This window comes from Sciurus vulgaris (assembly GCF_902686455.1).
Source record: "Sciurus vulgaris genome assembly, chromosome: 13".
In the NCBI taxonomy this organism is placed as follows: domain Eukaryota; kingdom Metazoa; phylum Chordata; class Mammalia; order Rodentia; family Sciuridae; genus Sciurus; species Sciurus vulgaris.
Genome location: NC_136474.1, coordinates 76,876,769 through 76,900,641, shown reverse-complemented (window position 1 = coordinate 76,900,641; position 23,873 = coordinate 76,876,769). Strand labels below are relative to the sequence as shown.

Genomic DNA, 23,873 nt, shown 5'->3' with positions numbered 1-23,873 from the left:
AATTCTCATTAGATGTAACTTTTAAAAACAAATTCAGTTTCCATTTATGTAAGAAATACCTATATGCCTCCAGCCTACACTAACACTTTTCTGTTTTTAGCCAGATTACCAATGTGGCTTTAAATAAATCTCCATGGATTACAATTCAAATGTGTTCGACAAAGTGAACAAATAAAGGTAAATGGCGATTGGATGATTATGCCTCTGTGTCTTTCAAAATCCATTTTAAATTGAATATTTGATTAGTCCACCTAGATTCCTTAATATCACTGGAAAACAGACCCCTCTGGCATACTAAGATAATCAAATATATTCTTGCCAGTTTTCTATGAGGCTTATCTTGGCTTCCTATCTGATTGACTCAACAGATACATTATTAAGGATATATGAATATAAGCATTTAAAACATTTGTGAATGTAATAGATGCCTAAATAGCTATATGCATGTTCTAGGAATAAATGCTACATTTCCATCAGTCACTGCAAGGTGGATGGAATATAACTGTGATGCCAATAGTTACTGACACATTTAAGTCAGTATCTCTAACTATTGGAGGATGGAATGAACAGAAGAGAAGGAAGTTTTAAAGATGTCCTTATTTAAAGCACTAGGAAGACACTTTCAATTTGCTAGTTTTCTATACAAATGACTTACTTTCTGCATATCTGAAATATTTGTGATAAGGACACACGGGGTGTAGAGAGAGGAGCCAGCATCTATGTGCTTCAATGAGCAGTTAGTTCATCCCAATTACTCAAGTGTGTGCTTGTTGGTGATTCACACAAGTGAGTCTCTCCAAGTCTTCCAGTGGGAATAAATGAGAATTAGATATGACATAGACATGAGAGAGCAGCAATCATTGAAAGAAAGTGACTTTAGAGATCATTCACTCCAACCTCTGATCATTTAGGAGAGGACAATGAGGTCACACTCAAAATTTTACTAGAGAAGAGAAAGAAAAAAAAAGAGATGCAAGGAAACAATTTTCTCTTTGTAACACGAATCAAACTTTGTTGTAATCACTTATGTCTGTGCTCACCCAGAACCTTAATAGGCCAGGTTCCGTGTCAGTCTTAATCATTGTTATTTCCCCACTGTGCTTAGCACAATGCTTCTCAGAAATGAGTGTGTAAATGAATGAGTAGATGATTGTTCAATATTAATTTAGGGGAGATTCTTAGCCTTGCTAATCCTGGCTTTCATCTTTTGGAAATGAGTATAACAACTATCTATCTCTCAGACTCTTATCAGAGGAAAATGAAATAATGCCCGAGAAATGCTCAGTAAAGGGTTTTGCACCAAACAGCATGCACTAAACATTAATGGGATGGGATGGGTGAACAAGTAAATGAGCCCAAAGTATGAACCTGGTTTTCCAAAAACTTTAACAAAACATGGAAAACCAGCTTTTGGTATACCCTCATCTAGCGCCGTACTGAGAACAAAGAAATCATCCAACACAAAAGTGAATGCAATGTAATGCATAGAATATAAAGGAATTACAAGATATTTGAAGGAAAACATCTTGTTTGGCCTATTTCAGAGAATACATTCTGAAGGGAACAAAGAGCACTGAAATACCTGATAAAATCCTGACTTCTGCTTCATTTCCTGTTCTTGAGCTGGCTGGATTCCGGGCTGTGCATCGGTAGATCCCAATGTCCCCCGGTTGAAGTCTGCTGATTTGCAATGCTCCAGAAGGCAAAACCACCACCCTGGAGTCTCCCAGCATTGGAGTGAGGTCTTGTTGATTTTTCTGCCAGTGTATTGTTGGCATGGGCTCCCCAATGACTTCACACTTGAGTAGCACTGTGTCTCCCATGAAGGCGGTGACAGATTCTGTCTGGGAAAGGAATCTCAGTGGTCCTAAGGGCAAAGCAAAAAAGAAAGGATAAATCTTTCTGATGAGGCACAATAATCATTAATAAAATAACAGTATTTTGCAGTTTTATGGAAATTTTATCTTATAAGGTATCTCTTCAAATTCTAGCTCATTTGATCTTCATACTTTACCACATCAGGTGTTCGATGCTACAAGTAGTTTCCATGGCTAAAAAACTATAAAGATGTTTCCATTTATCTCTATATGCTTGCTTTTATTATTTGTGAAAAATACACAGAGCAGCTAACTTTACAGATGAGGAAACTGAGGCTCAGAGAAGTGAATTTCAACACTCAAGTCCATGCTGTAATTTCATGGCAATCCTGCAAACGGGACTTTGTTCTTAATTCTGGTGCTACACTCTTCCAGTTACTCAACTTTGAACAAGGTTTTATGAAGTCATGGGGATTCATGAAGGACTACTCATACAATTTGACCTATGGCAGTTTCAAAAGGATGTGTAATATTAACTGCCAATTATCAGAAAAGAGAACAATCTTTTAGACTAGTGAAGTAAATAACCATCAGGATTTGCCAGGTATGGTTGCAGTATAGTGGAGTTGTAATAGCTTGTTTTTCTGGTTTGTTTGGGCCACCTACTATTTATGAATTCTTTGGTAACCTGTTTCATTTCTTGAGCTATAAAAATGGGATAATAGCTGACTCACATGACCACTATGAAGTTCATATGAAATAATGTGTGAAAAATGATAAATTCAAGTGGATGTTTAAGGAAATAAAGGGGGAAAGAAAAGAAACAGGCTATCACTAAGCCTAAGTGTGGAAAGGAGCTTCTTCCATTGTGGTATTGTACAGAAAGGGCAGAAGATATGCCATCTTGCCCTTTTGAACCCCGTTTTATAAACAAGTGGACATCTATGAACCTACTCCTTTGACCATGAAAACCTTCATATTTTCAATGACTACAAATACATTTACATAAATTATATCATCACTGGTCAATCATTGGCAATTGTATTTTTTAGAGTTAATGGTACCCAATAATTTTAAATCCTTGATTCTTGTTTTATTCATTACTGCTATATTCTGTTACTTCCAATTTCATTTTAATCCTGTTGGGCCTGTTTTCATTGTATGTACATTTCATAATACAACTTGATTTATCCATCAGTTAGTATCAAGTTCTACTAATTATATTTTATGTTATTGTGGTATTTGTTTTATAGATTTACTTTAATTGCGCCAAATTTTCCCAAGTCTGAGTTTAAATGAGTCAGAAAGTTTTGATTTTTTCCATCAACGTTTAGTCAATAGCAAACTCTACTACATTCCATTTTAACTACTGCTTTTTTGAATTTAGGTCTATTAATTCTCCAAACCTAATTTCCCTGTAAACTGATAAAAATTTTGCTGGGGACAGAAGGACAAATGCAATAAAATGGTCTGGGTCAAACTACATTGTAATTTAATATGAGAGGCAATAAGAAATATTATAGAGAATTTTCTTTCCCTAGGTGAAGGTATTTCATGTCCTTTACAGAGATCAGAATCTTTGACCCATAACTGAATCCAAAAAGCATCAAATTATATCAGTATCTTATATGGAATGCTGTCAGCTGCTATCATTATAGCAATACTTGCATAAATCAACTTGAAATCCTGGAGATGCAATATTAGGGTGATTTTTAAGAATGATTGATGCAAGAAACTTAATATTTCTACAAATATTAATTATCAACTGAAATTTAGTCAACATATATAGGCACTAAATACTCATCTGATTCCAAAACTTAGGCTCTGTATTTGGATCTGCAGAGCTACCTGGATCAACACTACAGATGCAACTACAGAGGGCGCCAGTCACTTGCCTAACTCCATTCTTTTCTTTGATTATCAGAAGAACTCACCTGTACCTGGGCTAGACCTACCCACTAAGTAAGTGAAAAACAAAATGACTATGCTACAACCCGGCTCATTGTTCAAAGTCCAGTTTCTAGGTTGTTTGTAGTATATGGTTTAAATCCAGTCAAAAGAAAAGGATAACATACATTAATCTACTACTGATAAACTTAGAGATTTAAAGCATATATTTAAACAGAGGATGATTTGTGCATACTACACAAAGCAAAAATGTATTGAATAATGACAGGTGTGTGGTTTATGTCAGGCAACAAGTTACAAATTTCTGACTTTCATATTTGGTAGTTTTCTTCTTCATCTTCAACCCTATTTTTAAAAATTTTATAGTGAATTAAATAGAATCAGGAATAACTTTCCCAAGCACATATCTGATTCCATAAATGTACAGAATAAAATATTTTAGGTAAGTTGATGAAGCATAAATATTCAGATATATGGTTCTCTATAAGTTAACACACACTGGGTAAATTTAAAACATTTATTGTATATCTGAATACCTGTAGCATTCAAAACTGGACTCTCAGGTAAGTTCTACAGCACAGAATGAAATATAAGAGGAATTCAAATTGATATTCAACAATCGTCTCCTTATGTAAACTTCATGTGGCTAGAAGAAACATATACAAGGCACAAGATTGAATATTAATATAATTAGACTTAATGGAACTGGCTCTTTCTCTGCATGCTTATTTGATGTGCGCTCTATGTTGATTTCAGATCTTAATAAACTAAGGTCAGAACTGTATCCTATTTAAAAGCTAACAATGAAATTTGCACAGTACACAATGCAACTTTCGAAGAGTTGATTATTTGTCATAATGGAAAATTTAAAAAGTGATTTGTGGACTTTCCTTTTTCCCTCTACAAAGGAAACTCTACACAACAAAAAAAGTAACCTAAGTTTACAAGACTTCATGTGGTTTGAATTAACACTCCCAACACTGGGCTAAATTTTAGCAGTAACATATCACGAAGGTGTCACAAACCAGCAAGTCTCAAAAGAAGAATTTATAGACTATCAGCTTTGTGCTGCATTTTAATGAAGATGTTTATTTAGTAATGAATATTAGCTTATGATAACCCATAAGAATAAAATATAATATATTCAGAAGAGTCATTTAATGCTCTAATCTAATACCAATGATTCTTGTTCTTCATACAGGTATAATTTTAACTAAATCGAAATGAAAAAGTAGTTTTCTGCTCTTCAAGAACCTGTCCCAAGATTTCTGAGGATTCTCCACGCTGCTTTCCAGAGTGGCTGCAACAATTTGCAACTCCACCAGCAATGTACAAGTGTGCCTTTTTTCCTACATCCATGCTAACATCTATTATTGTTTGTGTTCTTGATAATAGCCATTCTAATTGGAGTAAGATGAAATCTTAGAGTTAATTTGCATTTCTCTAATTATTAGAGATGTTGAACACTTTTTCATATATTTATTAATTGCCTGTATATATTCTTCTGTAAAGTGTCTGTCCAGTTCCTTGGTCCATTTATTGATTGGGTTCTTTGTATTTTTGGTGTAAAGTTTTGTAAGTGCTTTATAAATTTTGGAGATAAGTGCTCTATCTGAAGTGTGTGTGGAAAAGATTTTCTCCCACTCCAAAAAACCAAAGGTTGAATGTTTTCCCTGATAAGTGGATGATGATATATAATGGGGGTGGGGAAGGTAGGGAGTGAGAGAAAAATACAGGAGCTTTAGATTATGTAGAAGGAAATGAGAGGGAGAGGGGTATGAAAAATGGTGGAATGAGACAGACATCATTACCCCATGTGCATGTATGATTACACGAATGGTGTGAATCTACATCCTGTACAGCCATAGAAATGAAATGGTGTACCCCATTTGTGTACAATGAATCAAAATGCAGTCTGTAAAAAATAAAAATAAAATTTTTAAAAGTTAAAAAATGAAACTGTTGAAACTCATCAGATCACATTTGATCCATTGCAACCAGTTTCCTACCTCAAATTCTTCACTCACTCAAATGAAGTTCAAAAACATGAAGTGTTCCTAAATCACCTAAATTTTTGCTTCGCTCAACACTAACATTCCCATATTTTTCTGGTATTGTCTTATTCCTCCAATGCTGGACAAAGGGTTTTATTTAATTATATATTCAGGAATCTAGAACAACATACCTTCCAGGGTCATCTTAACTTCTTCAAAACAATTCTCAGACCTACTGAACTTATCTAGACACTTTTGAACATGGCTTCCTCTGGAAAGGTGCTCTCATGGTGCTTCCTCTACAAAGGCGCACTCTCTCCCGAAACATCTACTTGTCAAATCTGTAGTCACTCTAAAGACACTGAATCAAGAGAACCCACATTTTTCCTAGCCTTACTGGAAAACATCTCTCTACCTTTTAAACTTTTATTGTGCTCATAATTTACAGATACCATAACAGAGTCTATAAATAAAAGCCCGACTGAAAAGTGTTTGCATGTTTGTGTTGTTTTCTGCATTTTATTTCCACAGGGTATATCAAATATTTACTGAAAGAAAAAAAAATACATAAATATTTGCTGAAGTTCTATATGACACTAAATATTTTGCAAAGGTTCACATTTTGAAAATGGGGTTTAATTTCAGACTCCGTCACTTCCCAACACACTGTGGCACACACCTAGCACCAGATTACTTGCAGTCACTTTCCTACTTCGCCTTTGCATTAGAGGGATGACTATAGGCAAGGTCTCCGTTTTATAATCTCACTACTCCAAGCACCTTTATAAATGACCCCATTTAATCTTGAAAACAATTCTTTATTTAATCTTACTGTGTTGGGGATAGAACCCAGGAATTTGTACATGTTAGGCAAGTACTAGATCACTAACTTACACCCCAGGCTCATGAGAGTTCCTTAAGTATTATTATCATCTCTACTCTCTATACATAACTGGTATAGAAGAAAAACTCTTCCAAATTAGTACAGTATGGTATCATTGTCTAAAAGATAATTAGTGCTGAATTATTGTACTTCTTAAAAGGCCTCATTTCTTCAATCTAAGTGAAAATGCCTCATGGAGATTTCCTCCTATATGTCAAGATTCTCCATTCTAGCTCCCCCCAGCAGCAGCTCAGAGCTAGGTAAACTCTTCAGTGAGTGGAGTTGGCTCTCTGTAACTACAGGTTCCACTTATGAGGACTCAATCAAGCACAGATGGAAAATATTCAGAAAAAAACTGTACTGAGAATGTTCATATGTACTGAGAATCTACACACTTTTTCCCTTGTGATTATTCAAACAATACAGAGTAACAACTATTTACCTAGTATTTACACTGCACTAGGTATTATGAAGAATCTAAAGATGATTTAAAGCACATGGGAGGATGTGGATAGGTTCTACGCAAATACTATGCCATTTCATATAGGGCCTTGAACATTTGTAGATTTTTTTTTAACTGAAGAGGTGTCCTGGAGACAATCTCCTACACAAAGAGAAGGACAACTCTACACTTTCCCCTAAATGGAATTCTTCAACTTCAACCTCAAGCACCACACTATTAAAAACAGTACACAACCTATTTTGGTGCTTTCAGAGGGCTTTCATCTTTAGAAGGAAAGGTTGTTTGCAAGAATGGACTGTAATCTAGGTTCCTACCTTCACACCTAGCCTGACCAAGGATGCCATTGCAGTCTTAAATCTAGGGACATCTGGACTTGTTGGCAGTATCCCACACCTGTCAACTCACAGGTTTAGGTATTATCTGCTCTTCCATGAGTTAACAAGGTAGGAACCTATTAGTGATGAACTATAAAAGGAAAATAACATTTCATTTTACATATGGAAAAATCAGACACATATGGAAGTTCTATTTCATCACCTGCCCTTGAAATGATAAACACAGACATTTTTAATTCCAATTTTATAAGTAACTAATATATGTTTTAAGTGCTTGGGCTTTGGCATCAGAAATTATATTGATGTCAACAATACTAATTATAGTTATATAGTAAGCATAAATGCTATTAGCAAGAGATATAGTCATTATGAGAGTACTGTGGAAGAATAGGCTCACCCTATTTATTTTGATTTCTTGAAAGGATTCCTCATTTATTATCTTATACTATTTTAACACTAGAAAGATTCATTAAGAGTATATGTTTCTTTGTTAAGTGCTGCTTAAAACCTGTTAAACACCATAATGCGCCATAATTTATTTCTAGAACATTGACTGATTTTTACTCTTTTAACCCCTTCGGTAACACAGCACTTGAATATCTGGGATTTAACTGTGCCTGTCCAGCATCAGGTTCCCCAGTTCCACAGAGGTCTCCCTGAATCCAGATAAAATCAGTTACTCCTATCAGCCTCCTATGTACCACTTACTTCAATTGTGATTAATTAAACTTTGGAATATACTTTATAGCCATCTTCCTGGCTAACCCGTAAGTTCTACAAAAGCAGGGTTAGTTTTACTTTACCCTGGACTGTAAACACTTTAGCACAATGCACAACAAATAATTGGTCATTAAATATTTGTTGAATGGAAAATATGTCTTATTATTAGGACAGTCAGTTTAGGCAAATATTCTAGCCCTAGCCACTGGGAAGTCTAAAAGGGACAGCAATAAGTAGGTATACATAAAAGATTAAAGGGAGAAAGCAGTCATTTTTTCAGGACAAGTGAAGAGCTGAGGCTAATAAACACACTTAAGTGTCCCCAACCTTACAGCCTTTCATTTCAACAGACTGGGGCATGGGGACTATGTCTAATGCATCTGTGAAATTTTGTTTTAAGTCTCATAAGTTTAAATTGAGAGCAGTGGATATTTTGAATAAAATTTCCCTATTCTCCTTTCAATTCACTCCTCTGAGGAACAAAGTAATCAAAGGTGTCAGGGCCAGCTGTCTACCACCTGGGAGAGCCTGGGCAATAGCCACCATTCTCCTCCATACCAATACAAATTTCCTCAGATGCAAGCCATAACCAAAATGTTTGCTGTCACCAAGACAGTAGAAATGTTAATAGCAAAAGCAGCAAACATTTTTCACTTGAGCTTTTCTTTTATGATGATAAAAGACAGAGAAGAGAGAGAGGTAAAAAAAAAAAAAAATCACTATAGCAATGAATGGAGAGCTGCTAAAATGGGAGGGACTTCAATAGTATCAGGCTCTTGGAATTAAAATGAGGAGCACAACACCCTTCCGCCCCCTGCATGCATGCACCACACAGACTAAGAAAAATCTTCCCATCACATCTAGGCAATAAGAAAGTTGGAATATCTTAGGCCTGCACTTGTATTCATTCAATTCTAAATGAATTTGGATTTCAAGCTAAAGTAGAAACAAAGCATTTCTCAGTCCAGGTTTTTGCCAAGATTCATAGTTTCAAGGGAGGCCTCTCCTCCACCCACACACCCCCATGATGGGCTTATTTCTTCTTTTAAATTCTAATCTGAAAATGGCATATTCTTCTGATTTGCCCTCTAGCCTTGTTGGCAGACTATCAGGATCCACATCTTCTCCTATGGAAGGTCTAATTATTAAGTAATTAAAGTCCATTTAATAAAAAGAGATTTATCAATTGGGGGACAGACCTTGGGGTTGGAAACATGCCTTGCTTTTAAATACTCAGCAACGTGCTAATATTCTTCAACCACCAGAGGAGAACCGCTATAAATGCTTTGTTTGCTCCAAATTAAAGCCTGGAGGTTAAGTCCCTTCAAAGCCAGACTGAGTTTAACCTGTTTAGTTGCCAAATTAGCTAAAGGGCAAAGAACAGAGGTAAGCCAAAGAGAAGTTCTGTAGATTGAGTCCTCTTCAAAAAGCAGCCAAAGAAAAATAAAGGGTGTTCATGGAATTTGTTAGAAGTTAATTTCTGCCTCTATATCCCTCGTCCCTCTGTAGGATGCATTCCCTTTATTTATTTATTTATTTTTATTTTTTTGTTTCAATTTTCATTGGCAAAATATAGGCTTCTAGGTGTTGGCTGAAAAGCACATACTTGAATATAAACTTCATAATGTGAGTACAGGAATGGTGGGTGCTAGTCACATTCACCCAGCATGTGATCTTACAAGAAACAACCATGTGGTCAATTAGTTGAAATAGGAGAAATGTGAAGGAAAATGAAAACAGTGTAGGCAAATTACACAGAGTTTATCTGTTTAGCTCTACAAGTTTAGCAGCACACTTTGAACTCATCTCTAAGGCCAAAAACAGTCGAGGTGCAATGTCAGAGAGTCTTTCTTAAAATCATCTTTTAAGATTCTTCCAATATAACATGCTCTGAACTGCTGGTCCTGTCCCAGATCCTGGAAGCAACTGAAGACTAATTATACATAAGATCTAGAAATAGGCAATCATTTTGGGACTCCAATAGTCCCAATGACAAAGAGCTTATTTGGATGCTGGTCTTAGGTGATCTCACCTTGCAGCCTTGCCAGACTCTTTCTTACTTGTTCTTCCAATCCAAAGAATAATTCCAGATTCCCCCAAATCATCCTTCTTATAACATCCTCAGGGTGATGGTATCATTATAAGACTCAAGAAAGCATGCTCACTCTGAAAGGATGAATTTTATAATGGTACTACACAGGACCAGCTGGATCCAGAAATGGTTTTGAAGACCCACCAACTTTCCCCAGCAGTGGTTATCAAGTATGAATTCTACCCAGGTACTAATGGCCTTAGTCTTCTTGATTTCACTGTTAGCAATAAGACAATGTGAGTCAGCTTGACCCATCAATGTCTTTCATTAACTTCAGAGTCAGGGAGTTTTTGGAAGAAATGTTTTATGCAGCATTTTAATAAGTTCCCTTTCATCCATCTGAGTTATTATATAATATCCATTCCCAGCACAAGATTAAATAATGAAGAACTTTACCACCTCTTCCTCAAACTCCTATGATATTGTCTTCCTGGATATAGATCTTTCATAAAATATAATGAAATTATATAGAACATCAGTGCCATTATTATATATGAAAGTTAGAATGGAATACTTCTTACAGATGGAACCAGTTAACCATGTATAGTGGCAAATACCTTTCATCTTAATGTGCTGTCATATCTTTGACAACCAAACCAGACCCTTTACCTGTGTGTATGCATGGCACCAAGTGGAAACTCAAGTTGATGAAAATCAATAATGAGTTGATGATTTGCTTTAAGATTTCTTTTTGTAATTCTTTAAAGGAAAAACTTTGAATATAGAAAAAAAGCTCTTTAATCAAAAACTGTAAATATAAATCAAAATGATATAACACTTTAGCCTATCAATACTGCAGACCTTTTGAAATAATTAACTGTGCTTCTGAAAGTGTAAATTGATAGGTCGTTTTTGAAAAGTGATTTGGCAATGTGCAACATTAAAAATTTAAGCCATTAATTTTATTTCTAGGAGTCTATTCACATAAATATGAAGAAAAATTATATATATATATATATATATGCATAGATACATGAAATTTAGTATAATATTTTAAAATAGTGAAGAATAGAAAGCTGTATAATTAAACAATTTCTAATTGGTTAGCAAGTTAAGGTACATCAATGTATATAACATCATACAACCATAGAAAAGTATTTAGCCACTTTTAAAAGTGAGGGAAAATTTATCTCTTTCCTAAAATAAGCATTTTTTTAAATACAAAAAGGAACTTTCTAAAGGACTCAACACTCCATTCAGTGCATTATATTCAGAGCAAAGTGCAAGCAACTCTTCATGAGCATATTGATTTCATGAAGAGATGTTTACCTCCATGAGCTTTGACAATAACTTTATTTTCATTCTCTCCTTTGCAGATAAGTTTCTTATTGCAAAAAGCTGAGCCTGGTTTATAATCAATAGTAATGAATAATTTTACAGAATTCAGGCTCAGGCTTTCCATCAAGCTTAAATCTTATCATGCATGGCTAATGAATGGTCACAACACTCATGAAAGTTTATTATGAATGTGGCTGATATTTGTTGGGCCTACTTGAAATTGTACATAAAACTGAAGCTAGGCAAATCATACCAATAACAGAAAGAAAACTCTACAAGCTGGTGTAATATTCTCTTTGAAATTCTGCCTTCCATAATTTATCTAGATTATCCTGCTAAGTACCCCTACCAGCACCAATTATATTACCTCCTGGGAATTTCTAGATCATTCAGGCAGTTAGTCAGTCAGTCAATGTGATGGCTAATTCTATATTACAGTGACTGAGCCATGAGCAACCAGACATTTGACCAAATATTATTTATTATTATTTTGGATATGTTTATGGGAACTTTTCTGGATGACATTAACATTTGAATCAGTAAAATGAGCAAAGCAGAATGTCCTCTGCAGGATGGATGGACCTCACCCAAACCATCAAAGACCTTAATTGGATAAAGAGACAGAATGAAAGAGAATCTCTTTCTGTGACTGATGATACTCTACCTGGGCACTGCTCAGTTCCTGCATTTGGACTCTGAGTCTTGTTGATCTCTAGCTAGCCAACTAGAGATAATGGAACCTCTTAGCCTCCATAACAGAACTTCATCAATTCCTTACAATAAATCTGTCTCTCTTTGTCGGTCTGTGTATGTATGTGTCTCTTAATCAACAGATACAAATATACAGATTGATGCTCCCTGAAGCAAAAATGCTCCATAATTGAAAACATTTTGAGCATTTGAGATGCCATATGTGGAAATATTCACACCCTAAAACACATTATTATTAAAAATATTGTATAAAACTACTTTCATACTATGTACATAAGATGTATGAAACATAAATGAATTTTGCATTTAAAGTATGCCCCATCCCTAAGATACATCATTATTTATATGAAAATATCCTCAAAACTGAAAAATTTGAAAATTCAAAACACTTCAGTTCCCAAACATTTTGGACAAGGCATGCTTAATCTGTTCGTGTGTGTGTGCGCACGCACGGCATTATTCATCTCTTTCTCTGGAGAACCCACACTAACATTTATTGGGCATCTAATATATGTCAGGCTTCATCCTAATTGTGGGATACCATAATGCATAGTAGTAGTTTATTTTCTCAGAGAGTTCACATTCTAGTAGGAAAAGGAAATAATTAAGAATAATGCACTGTGATAATAATGAAAAACACCAAGGTAACAAAGATAGGATAATGCTCAGAGATGCTTATGAGAAAGCAAAAATTAAGAAAGAGATTCTGAAATTGTGAAATATGAATTGATCTTGAATAATGAATAGGTAGGTATTCATCAGGTACAAAGTTTCAAGAGAATACTCTAGAGAAACAACATGTGCAAAAAACATAAATCCAAATCCCATAAACATTTTTGGAGATAGTAAATAATTCAGTAAATGATACAGAAGCAATTAATGATCTTTAAACCTGTCTTGTTCTATCACATAAAGAGTTCTTGAATTTTATCACAGGTAGGGGTGTCTGACCAAAAATTCTAAGAGGTTGGAAGCTATGATCCCTATACTATTCCCAAGGCACACAGTGGCACTCAATAAATATCAACTAACCTCTTTTTACTGAAAGAGTAATTGTTAACTTATGTTTCTGTTACATTACATTAACATTAACATGTCATATCATGCTATGTAATATAACAGTATTTCATGGCAGTTATATTAATATATAATTTCTGTTTAGGAAATAATTCAATCTTCTAGGATTTGGAATGCCAGGTTAACCAGATAAAATTCAACCCAGCATGTTTTCTAGGCCAAACATTACAAAGATCCAATTATAAGAAAGTCCATAAACAGAATATTTTGACAAGAAATTATATTATTAGTTTCAAATATCATTGAAAAGACAGTTGGGTTCTTCAAACTTTTGAGATTGTTGTTAAAACAGTAAAATTATCTGCCCATCTATTAAACAATTGCATACTTTGTTTATTACCGATAGCACTGAGTATACACTAGGTACTATGTAAGTTATAATAATACATATTATGGACTCCACATAGCTTAAAGTGGCTCTGCTGAAATGCCCTGGCAATGCATTTTTACTCTAAATTGATTTGGTAAGGGCTAACCTACTCACCATTTGAACAAATTTTTTTTCCTTTCAAATCATGTGCCTAAGTTCTGTCTCTAGAACTTGTAGACTAAGACGAAAGAGAAACCTAAATGGAACAAGTTTTCAATACACAGTGGGCACAGAGAAAGGAGTATCAGCTCTAAGCCTTCATTTCAGTATATAATTCAATATAGTTAATTTGATATAGTTAAGATTTGCATCAAATATTCCAAAGGCCTCAAAATTTTCCCCTCATAATTTTAGTACTTTTTTCCTCACCACAAAATCCATCTTATAAAATGAGAAGAAACCCAGGTGGAAATAATAATTTAAAGCCTCTGGTAAATCTGTATAATTTAAATTCAGAATTGGAAGTGCCTACTGGTGGGGAATTGGAACTAATAAAATGAATTTCTATGCCACATCTTTACACAACAAAAATGGAAAAACCAGAATGTTTCTATTTAACTGCTTATATAATGTGATTTTTATTTTTTGGTACCAGGGATTTAACCTAGGGGTGCTTCACTTATAAGCCACATCCCCATCCCTTTTATTTTTGAGACAGGGTCATGCTAAATTCATTGGGACCTCACTAAGTTGCTGGAGCTGGCCTTGAACTTCCAACCCTCCTGCCTCAGCCTCCTGAGTCACTGGGATTACAGGTGTGGGCTACCACACTTGGCACCATTAGATTTCTGTATTCAGAACCTGAGAAAAACTATTTAAAAAAATAAGTTTGGTAGCTTGATGCAGAATCACCAATTATATCTGACATAATGGTCCACTCACAAGGAAAGAAGTGTTCACCCCTAAAGTTTCTAGCTGAAATGTGTGTCAAACTTACTTGTATCAAAGTCTACCACATAAGCCAGAAGGGCTCATTGACTCTATCATGTCTGTTTATGTGCTCATTCCCCCAGCAATCATTTGGCAGAGGAAGAAAAAATTGGAGAACAGTAAACCATCCATCATGAAAATCTTCCAATAATGGGGACACTGTCCCAGGCCCAGTTGTGTTGTATGACCTCTGGTCTAAGGACAACAGTGGAGAAAGGGCACACCTGGAAAGGCAGAGCTAGATTTCTTTCTTAGTTCCAAGAGGGCCAGAACTGAGCTGTAGGTGTGTGATGTGAAGTATATTATTTCTTTAGACAGCTTTAACCCTACAGTGTCAGAGTACTCATACCTTTTTTTTTAAATATAATCAGCAATAACATTGTTTCCAAACCTATGTATAATATTTTTTTCTTTTTATTTTTTACAGACTGCATTTTGATTGTACACAAATGGGGTCCACCATTTCATTTCTATGGTTGTGCACAGTGTAGATTCATAGCATTTGTGTAATCATACATGTACACAGGGTAATGCTGTCTATTCCACCATTTTTCATACCCCCTCCCTCTCATTTCCCTCTATGTAATCTAAAGTTCTTCCACTCTTCTCTCACCCCCCACTCCCCCACCCTCATTATATATCATCCACTTATCAGGGAAAACATTCAGCCTTTGGTTTAATGTTAATATCCATGATTTTTTTAAAGTATTAAAGTATTAAGAAGTATTTCTTTAAAAAAAAAAAAAAAAAAAAGCATTGCTCATCAGAGAGAACAGAGAAGTGGGCCAAGAAGAACCTGGCAGAACACTAGACTGGAGATGGCAAGGTAAATAATTCAGATGCCATACACCATCTTAGTAAGTTTGCATTTTATTTCAGTTATAATTGGTTGTTATTGAGAGACTTTCAACAAAGGAATGACTATCAGATTTATTTCTGGAGCTTCATTTTTGCTCTTGTACAGAGAATAGTTGGAAGGTGTGATGGTGAATTCAAGCGTAGAAACAAAACTTACATAGAAACTTAACAGTAGTCAATGAAAGGAAATATGGAGTTGGCTAATGAGGCAGCAGTGTGAACAGAGAAAAGGAGAGAACCTAGGTATATTCTGAGTTATAACCCACTGGACCTGTTAGGTGTGGCCTATGAGAGAGAGAGGTATAAGACATAAATGAACCTGGGTTTCCAAATAAAATTTTTAGGTTGTGATTTTGCTTAGGTTTTATGGATAAGTGTGGTGGTAGGTCAAGAATAAGAGACACAAGGAAGAGCTGTTGTATCAGAAATTGAGCAGGAGGAAGTGATCAAGTAAATTACTGAACCCCAATCACTAAATCTCAAAAAGGAAAGGACTAGAGATGTTGACCCTCAAGATTCCTTCATGTAGGGAACATTCCTCAAACTTATCGGACAGCAGTCGCTGACACCATGGTCTAAGTAAGCCAAACAGTCTGGACAGAGAAACTGAGGTAATGGTAAAGACTCGCCATAGAATGACGGTCTTTGCAGTTGCTGAGGCTGAGTTAGGAGCTGAGGGAAGGCCTCGCTTATCAAGCACCCCAGCAAGCCATGATGTGAGCTCATCTGCGCTGCCTTGCCTCATGCTGTGTGCAGGAGCTTGCCATCCACCCAGTCCTTTGTCTCAGACTTGTTGCTGGGCAGAATTGCTTAGGCATACTTGGTTTGTTTACATTATCTTGACGTATAACCTATAGGCTGATTCTGTTATGCTTTAACAAGTGAGTTAACCTGATTGGATAATGTGCCTATATATGTCTTGTACTATCCTAAGTAAAGTTAGATCTGTGCCTTCAGAGCCGGTCTCCAGTGTCTGAACTTGGATAGACATGGTCGTCCTCACCCTCAGCGGGACCCCTAGTCTCCGAACATCTACACCTTCATATATAAAATCACATAATTTTGTGCTTCTGTTTCAACAACCTAATATGCAGCCAGATCTTACATAGTGATGCTCCAACATTTAACTAAACCATTGTAATAGATACATGGACACCAAAGATGCAGAAGCAAATGGAACATTTGTCATTGGTGCAGCTGCCAGTTTAGCAGAAAATGCAGTATTTATCATGAGGGTTCATGAAAAAAGAACCTAAGAGTAAGCTTGGAAATTAGGGTAAGAAAGGAGTCAATAAACATTCGTTTATTGTAAAAATTGACCAACTGGAGTTAATGTGAACAGCTATTTGGTTTGCTTGTAATCCCAAATAAATGACTTTGTCATTTATTGTGTTTTCTCACTAATTTAGAGTCATCTATTCTGATTTATTGACTGTAGATAGGGCTCTGGTTCTAAAAGGCTAAACCACTGCTATTTTAATGTCATTTGGCTTTTCAACAAAGAAAAAAATCAAGAGTCTAAGTTTGAAATGGCTAGATAGACCCTCGATTTTGCCAAGTTCTTTGAATTCGCTTTGAATCACATTTTGCTTTCTTCAAAGCAAACTCTCCATACGTATTTTACTCTTTTCTTGGCCTCAGCATTTGAGAATTTAAGATCTTCTTTAGAGTGATTTGCAGATATCTCTACTTCAGAATGGTATTTCCAGATACATATTGGCATTTTATTTTAATATTCGTTTGTCCTTTTGGAGAACTTGCTATTGCATTGAGTATTAGGTCTAAATCACCCATAAAGATGGCATTCATTTGAGTATTTGAAAGAACTGCTGAACTGACACACAAACCTTTTAAGAACATGTATAGAAAAGGAGTGAATAAAATGTCATGATAATAGTTTAAAAAGAGATTAGTAAAACAGATCCAAAAAAAAAAAGATGCCATCAGAGTCCATCAGAGGTCCCCTGAATGACATGCATGGTACATCTTTAAGGTAATTCCTCTCCAGTATGTTTATAAATGGTTAACCTGACTTTAAGTGAAGTGATCCTAGCACACTTTGAATATCTCTGTGTTATTTCCCAGATTGTTTACCTGATATGTGCATTGTAGACAATGGTTTGGGGGAAGTGTGTGAGATCATTCCCTGTCAATCCTTGTCCCTTATAACTCTTCTTCAATAACCTAACATGCCTCTCCTCCTGGTCTTCTGAGCTCCTGAACTTGGTTTGTGCTTTCCCATCTACCTCATCGACTTTGCCTCACTCTGCTCTACACCCTTCTGCCAGATTAATTTGCCTTTTGCCACCTTGCAAGTGTGAGTTGTGACTGGTTTGTCCAATATTATGTCCTCAGTTCCTGGTATGCAGTAGGTGTCAATAAATGTTTTCTGAATGCACAACTATTCAAATCAACTTCCTAGCTCCAAATCAAATATTTCCCTTCATTTCTCTAATATCTCATATAATTTATTTAAATTGGTATTTGATTGGCAATCAATAGCTATCTATTGATATGGTTGCCACATTGACATGCTTTTCCTATCCAATTCAATTTTAGATTGCTCCAAGATATATTGTTCTAAATTTCTCTGAATATTTAGAGTGTCTTGCAGAGTGAAGACATCAAATAATATTTAAATTTTCAAATTTTATCACATTTAGGAGTAATTATTTTCCCAGGTAGGCAAAAGGCCATCTATTAAGGAAACTCTAAAATAGTCTGTTTCAGTTAGTTTATTTCATCTTAAAATTCTGATGACAGGTGTATTTCAGTGAAGAATATGTTGATGGTTGCCTCAATTTATGGAAAACTTTATTATGGTAATTTAGAATTTGCTATTTGCAATTAATTGTAATAATTTAGGCCTCAAAGTGCTCGATTATCTTTGAAACAGTTATCAAGAAGAGGTGATATAAGTAAATTAATGTACAAACATGATTTATAGTGTAAGATACATTATTTAAAATGACCTCCTCTCTTGATTCTGAAAAGTTGGACTTAATTATGCATTTTCTATGTTACTTATCAATCCCTGCTTTACCTTGATGGTTTTATGTCAATGTCTTCATGTCATTCCAGTTATTTTATGAACTCCTTAAAGGTCAGACTTCAGTTCCCTTTGTTCTCTCAGTCCAGTACAGTTTCTGTGCAGGATCACATGGGCAATGGGAATTGTCTGATTCATTATGGAAAACTTGATCTTTCATCTGTATTCCTTCCACAACCTATTCTCCAATAATCATCTACCATCATTTCCAATATTCCAAAGTGGTTTCATGAAAGGAGTGGGAAGATAAACAAATGTCATAGACATATACACGATTGTTATTTCTGTATGTGTGTATTTGAGCATATAAATAACACATTATGCCCCAGCATTCCATATATATGATTCCTATAATTGAGCTCAATTTAAATTGAAATTTGGTTTCTGTATATTCTCAATTGAACCTTTCATATGTGCTCTATAGATGGGATGCCAGGATATAATGGATTTATTCACACATGTGTTTATGTGTGTGTGTGTGTGTGTGTGTGTGTGTGGGTGTGGGTGTGTACAACTTAAGAGTTTTGTGCATGTATATTTATACAATTCTAGTCAAATATAAATGTGTGTGTGTGTGTATGTGTGTGTGTGTGTGTGTACATCCCTCTATATTCTATGTGGGTTTATACATACACAAAAATCTAATTGGCATGTATTACTATGAAAACATTTGTTTGATTATTGAAATCAGTTGTGAATTCATTGGTAAAATCAATCACATTATCACTTGGTAAAAAAAAGTAATTTTATGTTAAATAATCTAAATGATTAACAAATTCTTTTTAACCATTAATATATATGTAAGTAATTTCCTTTCATAAAACATAGAACTTTCCACATTGGTTATTCCTCTTTAAAGTTTTTAAAGTGATCAGAACTTATATCTAAAAGTAAGCTGAATCCAGTTTATCATTTAGATAAATGGTAAGTCTTCTAAATCTTGAACTTGTCCATAATAGGTTGATTAATATGATTCAAACTCATCAGAGAAGATGTCTTATTATTTACACCAAGATGAACTGCTAATTTTCAGAGACAAATGCATCTGTGGAAAAAGAAATCATATCTTTAAAATGTATTATCCACTGACAAGACCACATACTGTTTTGTCCTTGTTGTTAATACAGAAATCAGAGGGTGTAAATCTCTTCGTCTTCCTGTCAGCACTTCTGGCCAGGGTGTTAATGGCCTGGAGCCAGGAAGTTGTACAGGCTTCCAGCCAATCAGCAATGAAACCATTTAATTGGCTTTTCAAACAGGAAACCCATGGGGGAGGGGGCTGAGTGCTAATGCATTTAGATGAAAACATATTTTCAAATCTCCAATTAAAACAAGAGACAAGAGATCTTAATCCTTTGTGATATAAAATGGGTAGAAGAGACTCATTTCATTTATTAAGTGATAAAGGCTAATTTTACTGATTGAAAATACATTAACAGTGTCTTCAGAGATTTATTTTTAAAGAATAAGCCCAGTTTCCCCCTGCTCAGATGGAAGTACTCATTTCTCCACTGAGAAGCATAAGAAAGGTCACCTGCTTAAGGGCAACAATGCCTAAGGTCAGATGGTTTGATTGGTACAGAAGCTGTAAAATGTGTAATTCTGAGATGTGGGGGCCAGAAAATGATACCCCAAAGTATGGCACTTTGGTGTGCTGAGTACTTTCAACTTAAGGTCTTGAAAGTCCTGAGAAACAAAGTCTCTGACCTCCTCTAAGCCTCCTATTTCCTACTTCTTTCTCCCCCAAAACAACTCATAGAAACCAATTCCTCTTCTCTGACTTTGGTCCTAGAAACTAGAACACTTCTCCTAAAAGGCAAACCATGAAACCAAGAAAGGGCAGTTTCTCTGTGCACTTTTCCACCCTGAACAACTGCATTCCAGAAGGGTCCTGACCCACACCTGGGAGGGAGGAATGCTGTACAGGAAGGCCAAGAAGAATCTGAAGAGGGGCATGGCTGGGTCCCTCTTTGTCTGTTACCATTAGATCATGTCCTTTGTCCAATCACATCTCTGTGCTGCTGCCCACTCTTTATCAAACCTAAGCATAAGAGTGGATGGTTTTCCCTGGGTCTTTGGTTCTTCATTTCAGAAGCTCCCCATGTCATGTAAAACTTTGATTAAGTAAATCTGTTGTGCTTTTCTCTTGTTAACTTGTCTTTTGTTACAGGAGTTTGGGCCATGACACCTATGATGTTTGAGGAAAGGTATTCATCTTTCTGTCCCTACAGAGACAAAATATAACAAAAAAATGTAATCACCTTCATACTGACTGTCAACAGTTTGATAAGCTATCTAATGATACTAGAGAAAATCCAACTTTTGACACTCTTGGGGGAAAATTAAAATTGAGATAAAAGATTGCCTAAAATCAGGGCTTGAAAAAATATTTTCTGGTATTCACCAGGATTGTATTTCAAAACCATTAAATACTATAAAAATTATAAGCAATATATTTAAACAATTGCTAATAAATGAAAGGGTATGTGATCCTTGATTCTATTTTTGTGGACAAGATCTAAAAACAGAAGTTGAAAAATTTAATGTCTTTAAGTCCTAAATGCATAGTATTGAACTCTGAGTACCTTCTTTTGCTGGAATGATCCTTTTGCACAGAAGACAACACAAGTAAATAAAACACAAGAAATAGCATTAGGCAGCACAAAGGTAGAAAATAATGTTCTTGCTCTTCATTTTTGTGTATATATTCTAATGATAGTTTTGAAAAGAAATCACTGAACTTTTCTAAACTACTAGAAGAGTTAGCATAAGGAGAGATGAGCCTGCATTAATTAGGCCTGAAGTTGTGGCGTGAGACTGGGAGTTAGATAAAAGTACAAGACTTCCAAAAGGTCTTAACTGGAGCTCTAACTCCATTCGGTCTACACCTATGTCAAGCTGCTGTACTGGAGATCTCGTGTCCTGTACTGTGGCTATGCTGTGCCAACCTGGTCCTGCTTAGATTGCAGAAGAGTCTAAGAACACACCAGAGTCACTGCAAGGCTTCAGTCTGTGGCTGGGAGCAACCAGCCAGAGCTCATCAGCCAACTCTTGTCTACCCACCATGTCTCTGAGGCCCACAAGCCAAAAATGGCTGAGGAAAACTCTTTTAGAAGACTATTTCATGATGTGAAAATGATATAAAATTTACACTTCAATATCTATTAAATAAAATGTATCCAAAACCCAGTCCCACTCATTTGTTTCCCTATTGTCATGGCTGCTTTTAACTTATAAGGATAGTGCCAACTAGCTATGAGAAAAAAAAAAAAAAACAAACAAAAAAACAAAAGAGGCCACACAGTCTAGAAATCTAGAGATATTTATTACCTGGTTCTTTATAAGAAAAATATTTACCAACCCTTTGACTATGGTAGTGTTAACTCAGGGGTTCTGAATTAACCAGTCAATTTTGCATATAGTTGATTGATATGCTTGGGGAAATCATCTAATAATCTGGCATATTTGCCCTGAGTGATCAACTGCACAACAATAATTGCTAAATACCCTAACCTTCCAGATAGACACAGCCCCAGAAGGCACTTGCCTCCTCCAAATGCAACTTTTATGAAGACAATAAAAGAAGCAAAAGGAGAAAGAAGCAAAGGCTTATGAAATGGCTTTCTTCCATTTTCCTTTAGGTTCAATTTGATTTCTAGAGCTGCTCAGCTAGTAACAAGTAATATAATATTTGTTATATCAGCAATTGTGGAATTTGCAGTACCCGGTATTACAGCAGTTCAAGCAAGGGAGTCTTTTTTAGTGTCCTTCCTCCCAAATTGCAATCAATGCAGTTTTTCAGCTTTTTCTTCCTAAGTCCTCTGTGTGAAATAAACTCAAGATGGGATTATAAAGCAACGAGTGTGTGTCTGGGTGGGTGTTAGAAGTTCTGCAGCAGCTGAGTGAGGTTTGTCTCTTCAAAACTCTTCTATTAATATTCCCATGGATCAAATATATATGAGACCAGCTCCTCTTTCAAATACCTTCAGATACTCCAGCAAATTTATTTATTGATTCAACAATGATTTATTGAGCACCTACTATGTGTGAGGAATTACTCCAGATGCTATAGGAAGTGTAGTAAATGAAAGAGACACAATGACCCATGCTAGTAAAATTCACATGCATATAAGGGGACTAAGATAAAAAAACAAATATGTGACAGCATGAGGGAATATCAGGACAGGAGATTAACTATGATGTTAGCGATCAAAAATCAACACCCCAAACTACAGCACTTAAGCACGCTGAATACTTTGAACTAAAGGAGACTGGAAAGGGTTTGGAAGCAGATCTTTCTCCCTTTTCTTTTTCCCACTCCAATTTCTCCTCTTAGACAGGCCACAGGAACTAGATACTTTCCCGCCCAAAACCAGCTATAAAACCTAGAAATGCCACTTTAAGTCAACCCCACTTTTTTGTGTAAGAGCACACCACAAAGAAATTCCGTGACCTACCTTATCTGAGAGTAGATTAGCAGACCCTCATTCCAGAAAACATCCTGCCTCATATGCAGTAGGAAAACACACTGTGCAGAAAGACCAAGAAGACTATGGACAGACAGGCCTTGCTGGGTTCCCTTCTCAGCCCATTACATTAGGTCATAGTCTCCTTCTGTAATCACCTTTCTATACAGCTGACCCTTCTTTATCAAACCTGGGCACAAAAATTGACAGTTTTCCCTGGTTGTTTGGGTCTTCATTTCTAAAGGCTCCCGTGTCACATAAAACTTTGATTACATAAATGTTATGTTCTTTTCTTGTTCACCTGTCTTTTGTTTTAGCGTGTAGGCTGTGACCCTGATGATGAGTAAGAAAATGTGTTCTGCTGTACGCTCCTACAGTGAGGAGTCTGGGAACCCTGGGAATTTTAAATACAGAAGTCAGGAAAGGATATTGGGGTGATATATCCCAAGCAGAAATAAACATGTACACTTTATAGAAGAAAACATATAGGTGATTAATAAATATATGAAAAAGCATTCAATATCTCCAGTAATTAGAGAAATGCAAATTAAAACAACTCTAAGATTTCATCTTACTCCAATTACAATGGCTATTATCAAGAACACAAACAATAATAGACATTGGTGTGGATGTGGGGAAAAAGGCACCCTTTTACATTGCTGGTGGAGTTGCAAATTGGTACAGCCACTCTGATAAGCAGTGTGGAGAATCCTCAGAAAACATGGAAAGAACCCACCTTTTGACCCAGTTATCCCATTCCTTGGTTTATACCCAAAGGACTTAAAATTAGCATGCTACAGTAACGCAGTGACATCAATACTTATGGCAGCTCCATTCACAATAGACACCCTTCAACAGATGAATGGATAAAGAAACTGTGGTATATATACATAATGGAATATTATTTAGCCATAAAGAAGAA

At 35.7% G+C, this 23,873-nt stretch overlaps 1 protein-coding gene across 2 annotated transcripts in view; it reads right to left on the bottom strand.

Annotated features, from left to right (window-relative positions):
• The window catches only part of DCC (DCC netrin 1 receptor), a 1,229,995-nt gene that overhangs the window by 697,095 nt on the left and 509,027 nt on the right, over positions 1–23,873 (bottom strand). For both annotated transcript variants that reach the window (XM_079109018.1, XM_079109019.1), the window contains exon 3: positions 1,583–1,867. In XM_079109018.1, the coding sequence (XP_078965144.1) occupies positions 1,583–1,867 (285 nt within the window). The remainder of the gene's footprint in view (positions 1–1,582; positions 1,868–23,873) is intronic.